The sequence below is a fragment of the Silurus aristotelis genome (genome assembly GCF_946808225.1).
Source record: "Silurus aristotelis genome assembly, chromosome: 25".
Taxonomy (NCBI): Eukaryota; Metazoa; Chordata; class Actinopteri; order Siluriformes; family Siluridae; genus Silurus; species Silurus aristotelis.
This window is the reverse complement of record NC_139598.1, coordinates 16,163,883-16,175,905: the sequence shown is the minus strand read 5'-3', so window position 1 is coordinate 16,175,905 and position 12,023 is coordinate 16,163,883. Positions and strand designations below refer to the sequence as shown.

The 12,023-nt window shown below is 39.6% G+C and overlaps 1 protein-coding gene across 1 annotated transcript in view; it reads right to left on the bottom strand.

The window, feature by feature from the left end:
* The window catches only part of znf385d (zinc finger protein 385D), a 71,715-nt gene extending 64,532 nt beyond the window's left edge, over positions 1-7,183 (bottom strand). The window contains exon 1 of the mRNA XM_083529540.1: positions 6,822-7,183. Coding sequence (XP_083385666.1) covers positions 6,822-6,831 — 10 coding nt within the window. The 5' untranslated portion in view covers positions 6,832-7,183. The remainder of the gene's footprint in view (positions 1-6,821) is intronic.
* Between the last annotated feature and the right edge of the window lie 4,840 nt (positions 7,184-12,023).

Below are 12,023 nucleotides of genomic sequence, written 5' to 3'. Positions count from 1 at the left end.
GTCCTGATAACCTTTTAGCACCTGCATTATCACGTGTAACTCAAATTGCACGATGATCCAGAGTGAGAAATATGTATTTAAGACGATGGTTGCCATGGTTACCCTGATTACATTTGGCTAGTGTGATATCATCATACAAACTACTTCTCTTGCTACAGAATAAATGAAATGGCATTTTATTGGATTAAGTCTTCTTGTTGAAAATAACATTGGTGTAAAAAAAAGAAGACTTTTTCGCCTGCAGTAACAAAATGGAGGCCACGCCTCTTTCAATAGAACTGACATGCGCAGAGGCCAGGCCTCTTCACTAACTAGGAATAAATATTTAGGCCACACCTCCATTATGACATGCACATTTGCAGCACCTCTTCACTAGGACATACAGGCCACACCTCATTTACAGACAAAACAGATAGAAGACACACCTCTTCTCACTAGTATTTGCCTCTTTCCAGCAATAGTGTTGCACAGAGGCCACGCCTCCATTTTGAAATGCACATTGGCAGCACCTCTTTACATAGGAAGTACAGGCGTATACACCAACCAGGCAAAACATTATAACATAATGAGCTGTATATAACACTAATTATCTCTTCATCGTAGCACTCTTAGTGAGTGTGATATATTAGGCAGCAAGTAAACATTTTGTGCTAAAAGTTGACGTGTTAGAAGCAGGAAAAATGGGCGAGTGTAGGGAGTTGAGGGAGTTTGACGAGGGCCAAATTGTGACAACTAGACGACTGAGTCAGAGCGTTTCCAAAAGCAGCTCTCGTGGGCTGTTCCCAGTCTGCAGTGGTCAGTATCTATCAAAAGTGCTCCAAGGAAGGAACAGTGGTGAACCGGTGACAGGGTAGTGGGCAGCCGAAGCTCATTGATGCACGTGAGGTGCGAAGGCTGGTCCGTGTGGTCCGATCCAACAGACGAGCTCCTGTAGCTCAAACTGCTGAAGAAGTGCATGCTGTTAATCCTTTACAGGTCAGCAAAAGACTGTTTGGCAGCAAAAGAGGGACCAACACCTACTTTATAGGCAGAACAAATAGAAGCCAAACCTCTTCAGCAGGAATAAAAGTAACTATACTATAACTGATAGACACACAAGCCACGCCTCCTCGTGCCTATAAAACGGGTGTTGAAAAGCAATTATTTTCAATCCAACGCTGTTTTAAAGCAGCAAGGAAGTGAACCAGTGAATTAAATCAATGAATCATCACTTTCACAAACATGGCCTCATATTAGAAACACTGCTATTATGCTGCAGTGGAATTAGGAAGATGTTTTTCTTGCAAACGCAACCCTCCCTTTTATTTGTATTAATTTTTTACAGATGATGTGTGCAGTCAGACCCCGGTGGATTTGAATCAAATCCAGATGTGATTGCAGAACTCATGGTACAAGGCAAGGGTGTGTGTGTGTGTGTGTATGTGTGTGTGTGTGTGTGTGTGTGGGGGGGGGGGGTCATGAAGCCTTAACACACACCCTGACTCTCTGCCTCTGGGAAACCGACGCTACATCCATCACTAAAACCCTACTCACTGTCACAGCTCCTGCCGTGACCTTGATGCATTAGTGTAATGCGCGTTCCTCGGCTGTGAGAAAGAAGAGCGAGCGAGCATTTCTTTTTTCGCTCTCGCTCAAACTCCCGTCTCGTCTCTCAGATGTGACGATCATAATAAGATGTGAGAGGAAAACGATGTCTGCAGAGACCAAGATGACACCTTCGTAATCGATACACGTCCGTGCTGCTAACGTGGAGCCTTAAACACACACACACACGAGGCGTGTACGCACACACACAACTACACACACTGTAAGTAGAGCAGAGAAAAACAAGTGTTCCTCTCCCAGCTAACATTAACATAACATGAAGCATTACACACTCTTTCAGTAATTGCGCTCTGAAGCACTTCCCATTTTAAACGTCCACATTGTTAGGCCATCGAGAGGCACGGCTGGAAGAGTTCATTATCTGAGATTCCTAATTTCCTTTGCTCAAAAAAAAAAATCCCTATTTCGAAAAATGATCTATTTAAATGTTCTCCATGCACAGTGAGTTTTTCGCAGCCCTAAATGTCTTCTGATTTTCGATTACATTACTACACTTATGTGGAAGCAAAATATTACCGCATGCTATCACATTTTTATTATTTGCTTTCCATATTGTCCGGTTCAGTTCTCTACAATTCTGATTGTCTGTGTCTAGAAACACCTTGTTGAGAAAAAAACTACCTCAGAAGAAGAATGGCCTGAGAGCAAATAACCACTCATTACATCCATGCTGAGCAGAAAAGCATCTCAGAATGCACATATTGACCTGAGAGGCAGATGAACTGCAGCATCACAGTGACAAATCAAGAAAAAGGAGAGCAGAGTGGAAATTTTATACAAATTATTTTTTTAGTGAGTCGGGGCAATCGGCTCCGCTCACTAGTATGATTCGACTCCTCAGCTCACTAGTATGAGTCGACTTCTTGCCAACTCAGCTCACAAGTATGATTTGTCTCATCAATTCATCAACTCCCCATTATGAGTCGAATCTATGCCTCCTCGGCTACTCAATTCCTTGGCTCACTAGTATGATTTAACTGCTCGATTTCTTAACTCGCGACTAATTGACTCCTCAACTCACAAGTATGAGTTGACTCCACAACTCAGCTCACCAGCATTAGTCAACTTCTCGATTCCTCAGCTCACAAGTAAGAGTCAACTCCTCGACTCCTCAGCTCACCAGTATAAGTCAACTCCTTGCCTCCTCGGCTCCTCAATTCCTCGGCTCACTAGTATGATTTAACCACTCGATTCCTCAACTCACCATTATAAATCGACTAATTGACTCCTCAACTTACAAGTATGAGTTGACTCCTTTCCCTCTCAGCTCACTAGAATGAGTTGGTTCCTCAACTCAGCTCACCAGTATGAGCCAACTTCTCAACTCCTCAGCTCACCAGTATATGTCGACTCCTCAACTCCTTAGCTCACCAGTATGAGTCGACTCCTTCACTCCTCAGCTCACTAGTATGAGACAACTCCTTGACTCCTCAGCTCACTAGTATGAGTCGACTCCTCAAGTCCTCAGCTCACCAGTATGATTTGACTCCTCGATTCCTCAACTCACCATTATGAATCGACTCCTTCACTCCTTAGATCACTAGTATGAGTCGACTCCTCGATTCCGCCTCGATTTCCATTTTGTCTTGAAATCATATCAGATCAGATGTCCGTATGTTTTAAATTCGTTTCTTCCCTCATAAAGGAATTATAAATTGTAGAATACTGATAAATCTGCCTGAAAAGCATCAACAGATTTAATGATAAGACGGCACGTCGACAAAAAGTACCAGATTTGCGAATGACACGTGTCTATCGAACCACTCAAAAATGGAACGTTTTTATGTTTCCCTGTGAGTAATGACTGTATAAAATGCATTTTAAATAGCGCTTAGAAACTGGCTATAACCATCACACTTCAAATTCACACACACACACACACACACACAAACACACACACACACACACACACACACACACACACACACACCAGAGATGAGCACTTTGTAACTCGTTGCAGGTGTTCACTTTACTCCATGCTCAGTAATCAGAGGAAAACGGCGGCTACGTTTATACGCTATTAGCATCAACCACAAAATCCCACAGCGAGGCGGTTCCTACACGCCTCGGCCTGTAACTGCACTCCGAGCCCCGAGCGCTGATCCGGATAAGACGACCGTGCCCGCAGCATGAGATCATTTCTGCACGGATCATTTGTTGTACAGGATTATTTTTAAGGGCCTGCAGGCAAATTTCTCTCTTTTTTTTTTTTTTTTTGTGTTTTGTTTTGTTTTCACCTATAACACTGAAGGGAGGGGTTTCAAGGAACGACTGCTAAACACGATTCGACATATTCGTAGAAGTGCAGCTGTTTACAGAGCGTGCACTAAACAACAGGCTTTTATTTTTTTACTGATATATCCGGAAGAATCACATCACGAAAGATCTCTACGTAAATAATGTTTAAAGGTGAACATGCAGTCGAGCGTGAGTTTTGTTTTTGGGTTTTATTCAAAGGCCTCTGTTTTATCGGAAAACTTCAGCTTTTTTAAACCGTATGCAAAGTGTTTCCTGCATATGAGTGAGCACTATTGAAAAAAAAGAAAGATACTGAAAAAAGACCCAAAAAAATCTAAATTTATACACACTATAAAGACAAAAGTATTTGGACATCTGACAACTATTCCAGCCATTTGTGGCTCTGTTACTAAACTTTTACCACAAAGTTGGAAACACACAATTGCAAAATGTGTCTTTAGATGAAAATTGTAATTTTTTTTAATTATCAGACCCAAACCTGTTCCAGCATGACCATGCTCCTGTGCACAAATCTTCATTGGCCTGCTACAGAGTAAAAATTATTGTAACAGCAAATGGGGACTCTCTGTGAAATAGGATCAAAACGTTAATACGAATCGTATAATCAGATGACTACAGTCTTTTGTGTAAGTTGTGTATATTGGCTCACCAAAGACGAAATAATTGTGAAAAAATCTCCCCTTTCTGTGCTAATGTAGCCCTGTAGCTAGGCTTCGGTCCTAACGAGCTGCTAAATAATTCACATAAACGCTAGTTCATGTTTAGATATCTGGAGTTGCTGAGCAACAGCAAATTATTTTATGCAGCACAATATATTTATTTGTTGTTTGGTCGCATTGAATATGATGTACGGCCTGCATTCTGGTTGCAACCTGTCACGTGATTCCTGCTGTATGCTAAATTTAAGATCAAAGAATCAAGAATTTTTGTTGGAGGAAGAAAGTGATGCACGAGATTGGAAAAAGCATCAAATTATTCTCCATCTATATTGCATTATTATTTGGCCCACAAACATCAAACAAATTTTTTTTTTAAATATTCAATGCTTCAAGAAACTTTCCTCAATGTTCCCACAACGTTTCGGTTACTAGGTTATATTTACTAGGTTAAAGTTAGGTTACTAAAATATTTATTTACAAGAACATACAATTTTTTTGGGCAATAAAATATGAAATATTGACATTTTTAAATGGCCACAGCCAAACCACAACTTGCTTCACAACAACAAACATTTAAGAAAATGCAAAAAAAAAAAAAGGTACTGGTACTGACAACATATGCTAACCGGAACTCACTTTAACTCAGGCTAATGTGAGTAATAATAATAATAATGATAATAATAATTAATGATTATTATTATTATTATTATTATTATTATTATTATTATTACTTATCATTAATATAATTCTTATTCTTTTTTATTTATTTTGCCTTTTTATTTCCATTTTATTTAAAAAAAAAAGGACAAAAATACTTGCTAATAAAATAAGGCTGTTTTTGATTCTGATTATTATTATTATTAAATGTATTATATTAATACTTATAATTATCATATAAAAAAACTTTATTTATTTCATTCTTTTTATGCCCATGCTTAAAATACTGTAAAAATAAAGTTGAAATTTTAGGATTAGAAGCTTAATAGAATAAAATTCGCAAGAATAAATAATTTTATTGAGATAAAAAATAAAAAATTAATCAAATATAAAGTCAAATAAAAAATCATTTATTATTTCTATATATAATGTATATGAAATAATTTGATTCCAAAACTAATGTTAAAATAATGTACTGAAAATAAACAAAAGAAAAATCAATAAAAGGAGAAAACTAAAAATGAACCAATTTCTTTTATCAAAAACAAAAATAATAATATTAATAAAAAAAAAAAAAAAGACCTAAATATGCAAATTTAAATTTAAATAAAGTGTTGCTCAATATTTAGCAGATCTCAGTTTCAAATCCTGAAGGTCCCAAAGCCATCCATGTCTGTGCTCTGTGGGTGGGAGGGGCACACACTGTCAATCACAGCAACAACTACCCAATCATCTTGTGTCCTCAAGTGTAAGAGGGCAGAGAGCGCTTATCCCATATCCCAGAGCGTGTGATGCAGCACATGTCCACACGTTAAAGGGTGAAGCACGTCTCATCCTTTACTCCACCTGATTGTATGTGTCGTAACTTGGCCTACCTTCTTTCTATACAAACTTTGCTCTTATATGAACAGGATTGTGGGATGTGTAGGAAAGCAAAGGATCGATGAAAAGAACCGCTTTCTACTTAGAACAATCAGATCATATAACTTCACCTTCCAGCTTTTAGAAAGCCACACCACCTAAATCTGATGTTCACGACTGCAGCTGAGGAAGAAAGTGATGTTCTGATGGCTTCTGGAGTAATTTTATAGATACCGACGTCAGCGACAGGTCGCTATACTGAACAGGTTTACAACTAAACTAGTGGCTAGCATTTTATTTCATTTGTTGTAATTGTGTCAACATTATTAGAACAAACATTGCGACTGCAGCCATGGTAAGTGGTAGCTCCATGGTTAAGATATTGGAAGGTCAGCACCACTACCTATTGCGGGGCCCTTGGGTAGGACCCTCAACCCTCAACTACTATTGTATGAATGAGAAAACTGCAAGTTGCTGTGGCTGTCAAGTCAATGCCAAATATTTTAGCTGATAGACTACGTTTTTTTTGTTGTAGTTTTTCTTTACATCACGTGTACATTTTGATTTAATTTACAGTTTCTTGAAATCGCAATGCATCATTATTTATATTATTATAATGATTTTTAATATGAATAATATAATTTATAATGAATACAATTGCTCCATGCAAGTGCACAAAGCTCCAGAGTCTAAAACGCACAGCTGGTAAGTGATGAACAAGGCTGCACATGTGTTTGTGTGTGTGTGTGTGTGTGGGTGGGTGTGTGTGTGTTCACTTACCCAAAAACATGCTTCTCTCAATAATCCGTTAGGCGCGCAGCTCTCCGGCTTTGTCGCGTGCTGGAGACGCCGACGGACGCTCCATGCTCTCACCGCGCGCGCGAGCTTGTGTGTATGTCTGTCTGGTGTGCGTGTGTCAGAGACAGTGTGTGTGTGTGTGTTTGTCAGAGAGAGAGAGAGAGAGAGAGAGAGAGAGAGAGAGAGAGAGAGAGAGAGAGAGAGAGAGAGAGAGCTCTGTAGGAGAGATAAAGCGCGTGTGTGGTTTAACCACCGCACAACACTGCCAAAACACTGTCTCGTTCCCCCGGTCCCTCCTCCGTCAATCTCTCTCTCTCTCTCTCTCTCTCTCTCTCTCTCTCTCTCTCTTTCTCTCGTGTCCCAGAGTTCCGCGCGCGTGTGTGTGTGTGTGTGTGTGTGTTCTGTAAAATGCACCTCTTGTCCAAACTCCACTTTCTCTTCTTCAGTCTCTCCCTTGTTCAGGTTTTCTGCATCTGTTGTTTGCTCTCTTTCTCTCTCTCTCTCTCTCTCTCTCTCTCTCTCTCTCTCATACACACACACACACACACACACACACACACACACACACACACACACACACACTTTCTTACTGCGTGTATCCCTACAATATGATGCTTATTCTTTTCCCTCTTTCACTCTTAATGGTACTTTCTTTCATATTCTTTCTCTCATTCTTCCTTCTTACTGTGTAGCTCTCTTTCATATTCTCTCTCTCTCTCTCTCTCTCTCTCTCTCTCTCTCTCTCTCTCTCTCTCTCTCTCTCTCTCTCTTTTCCTTTCTCACTGTCTACCTTTCTCTTGTTCCCACTTGATCCCTCTTTCTTTATTTCATTATGCCCCTCTTTTTTTTTTTGTTATCTCTGTGCTTTTTTCTGTCTGTCTGTCTCTCCATGTATTTTTCTATCTATCTATCTATCTATCTATCTATCTATCTATCTATCTATCTATCTATCTATCTATCTATCTATCTATCTATCTATCAACCTCTGGGCTTCAAGTTACTGCATTTCTCACTCGTTTTTCTTTCACTCTCTCCTCAAATTTCCTGTATGCTCTGTTCTTTACACTTTTCTTCCTTACTCCCTCGTTATCAGTCTCCTCTCTCTCTCTCTCTCTCTCTCTCTCTCTCTCTCTCTCTCTCTCTCTCTCTCTGCAACAGTTTTCTTGTCCTCTCTCACTCTCACTTTCTTTCTTTCTTTCTTTTATTTTTTCATTCTTTCTTACTTGTTTGTTTACCGTCTTTGGTTTTCTGGTTAACTGTCAACAATATTGACAATGCCAACCTCTTTTCATTTATTTACTTCTATCTATCTATCTATCTATCTATCTATCTATCTATCTATCTATCTATCTATCTATCTATCTATCTATCTATCTATCTATCTATCTATCTATCTATCTATCTGTATCTATTTCCTTCACTGTAATCTTTTGTATTTTTCATCTGTCTTCCATTTTTCTCTCTAAACTGGTGTCATATCTGTGTATCACTTCTCATCATCTCCTTTGTTCTCTCTCTTTTTCTTCTCTCGCTTCATCATTATCTCTCTGTCTTTGATTTTCTGGTGTTATCTGGTATTGCTCTTTTCCATTTCTAGTTGCCCCCCCCTTCTCTCTCTTACTCACTCACATTTTTTCTTTTCTCTTTTACACTCTCTTTCTTTCTCTCCTACCCTTACTTTCTTTTCTCTGTTACACTCTCTTTCTTTCTCTCCTACTCTTACTTTCTTTTCTCTCATCCCTTCTCCAGTGGTCTGGCTTTAACCTAGTTCTGTCCTTACTCTCCTCTATCGCCTATTCACCCTTTTCTTACTGCCTCATTCGTTCCCTCTCTCTCCATCTGCTGTGAGCGATATCTGTGTTCACGCCGTCTCCGTCGTCCTTGATTAATTGACAAAAATGGGTTACGTCGATTAATCACAGGACAAAAGTGGCGGGAAGAGAGCGCGGATATTAAATCAGTCAGAATAAAGAGAATGTGCTGTCTTACAACAGTGTAATACTCCCAGGACAAACAACAACAATGTTCTGACATCTTTGTAATTGCAGTATCACAAAGATCTTTGAAGGACATGCTTTAGGATTAATAACTGTAAATTAATTAGCAGGGTGATTGGATAGGAGCCAGGAATGCACACACACACACACACACACACACACACACACACACACACACACACACACACACACACACAGTCAATCCTCATAGTGTTAATTTCTTGTTATGTCCAAGTCTATACTGTATCTCCAACTGTATCTCCAAACATGTTCCAGCATGACAATACTTCTGTGCACAAAGACATGAGTTGGATGGGAAGATCTCCTAAAGCTCTGACACTCAACCCTGTTGAACACCTTTGGGATTCATTGGAACACTTAGCACCTCCTCACCTAACCTACATTAGAACCTGACTTGTAGCTCATGAGCACAAAAGTCCACAAGTACCCTCTAAAATTCCGTGGAACATCTGTTCTATTAGTTATTATATTATATATTATACTGTTATTATGACAGCAAATGGGGATTAAATAAAGAACGGGAAAAAAAACATTATACAAATGTTATGGTCAGATGTCTAAAAACCTTAGACAGACAGACAGACAGACAGACAGACAGACATCTGTCTGTCTGTCTGTCTGTCTGTCTGAAATTTCTGTCTGTCTGAAATTTCCTCAAGTAACCCCTCCTGATGTGTCAAGGGGCTACTTGAGGAAATTTCATATCTTAAATTTAACCTCTCTCTGTCTTTAGAACCAGAACCTGCCATTAACCACGAAACATCAAATCCTTACAAGATCCCCAAACACCCAAATAGATTTTGGAGACGTGTGTGTGTTTGCGTGTGTGTGTGTGTGTGTGAGCATGTCCAGACTCTTTTTGACCGTCTGCTTGTCTCTGATCTCCTCGATTGCTTCAACATAATACAGCTGAAGGTCAGGAAGAATTGACCGCTACAAAGCTGGCCCACACCTATCGACTGCAAATGAGGGGCTTAGCCAAAGGAGAAGTTGGCCACACGGCACGTGTGCTTCCACACACACATACAAACACGCACAAACACACACCACAAACTAAGAGAAGGAAATATACAAGTGATTTTAGGTTAGAATAATAATCATATCCCAAAAGAGGAATATCCGTCTAGAAATCAAGGTTGCCGTTTTTTGGATCGGATCGGATCGGATTTTCCTATCCGAATCAACAGGCTGGAAATTTGTATTCATCTTGTGGATACGTGATAACTGACAGAGCACAGCTTACACGTAAACAGTAGACACAAACTGAATTTACTGTACTGTTCAGTCCAGGTCAAAAACACTTTTTGTCATTATTTACTGTATAAAAACTTAAATTATTTGTTTGTTTATTTACTATAGAAAGAGTCACTATCGCTGATTGGTAACAGTTATAGATAAACTTTACGTTTTTTTTCACCAATGAAAAGCTTACTCTGCATTACATCGTGCATTCTGGTACCTAAAAGGTGATGTCTAATGGCTTTATCAAGATGGCCGCCCATTAACGTTAAAAACGTTTTAAGAGAAGCTGAATTACATCGACACGTCTCGGAGACGTCGCTGAAGAACTCTGCTTTAAGCCAGGTTTGTCAATAAAACAAATGTCTGTTCTTTGTTAGCTCCATTAGCCACATAACTCTAAAGTTGGACACCAAACCTGTCTTAAATGATCGACTCCATTCGAGGTAAAAGCTACTTGCGATCGCTGGCGCACTCCTGTTCCCAGTTAACTCTGATTTCATCGTTTTCCCACAATCCCCTGTTCTTCTATCACCAGAAGCTCTTTGAGTAAATCTATTCATTCCATATCTGCAGCAGCAGAGGCTCTCAGAGCAGGACGGAGCTCCTCTCCTGCTGGCCAAATGTGTTTTTTAACCTTGACTCGGAGGTGTCAGCGCTGAGAAGGTGCATTATTTGTCACGCCGGATAGCGGTTAACGTGCCGGCCGTCCCCGCAGGAGTGCAGCCTGGGAAACTCCATTAATCTTTCTGTCACTTCCACGGCACTTTTCATTTGTTATGGCGGCTATCTGATCAACAGGCGATGGCTGCATGTGTGTGAGCGTGTGTTCGTGTGAGGTTAGGGAAAGATGCACGAGACCTGTGTTGCTATAATGGAATATGCAAAGATGTAACACACACACACACACACACACACACACACACACACACACACACACACACTTACAGCGTGACACCTGGATCCTGTCACATCTATTTGATTCACTCCCTTCACTCAGTTTCCCCACAATCTTTAACGTCAAAATGCTGACATGCAAAAAGGATTTTAATAACTCAAACATCAGAATCCACTCCTCCTTTCACTTTTCAATTTTCCCACCAGAGCTGATTTTCACTGCAGAACCTCAGACTGGTGATCTGCAGCATGTGGCTGGATGGAAAAATTTGCCAGATTGCTTCTATTGAGACGTTTTTAGCACTGCGATCCGTAACTCAGACCCCATACGATGTATGTTTACAGATCTAGCAACAAGTTAGCATTAGCTACCAGCTGAGTTTGAGTTATGCTAATTATAGTTTGTGTTGCTAGCTAGCTAACAGCTAGTGGGTTGTGTTAGTAAGCTAGCAAACAGCTTGGTTTAGTATAGTGTATGTACTTTGAGCACACAAATCACAACAAACCTGCAAAAACTTCACTACTTCACTAAGTCACTTCACTCTTCAGTCAGGTTTATGTCATTTGTACGTTCCAATTGATAGTTTTACACAATGTAGAAAGTGTTAGCTTGATTTGTTGGGAATGTTATTTAGCTAGCAAATGACAGTTTGCTATTTGTTACTTAGCTAGCTAGCATGTCTAAACTTGGCTCGTGTTATTTGAAACCTAGCTGCACACCTAGCTGAAACCGGGTGTCACACGTTCATGTACGATAATGTAGCTATCTAGCTAAGACAAAACACTATCTTGTAGTTTTCTCAGGATGTATTTATAGAATTTTTATTCAGTGTAAATAAAAAATATTATCTGTCGTTCACAATCTATCTGTCTTTCTCTCTTTTCTTCTCTCTCTCTCTCTCTTAGACACACACATACACACACAATTGCAAACATAAACTTGTTAAAAAGTTTTTTCGCTATAAGTTGAACCACAGGTAAAGAAAATGTTGTTTCCTGTTGCTTGGAAATGAACAAAAATGAGCATCAC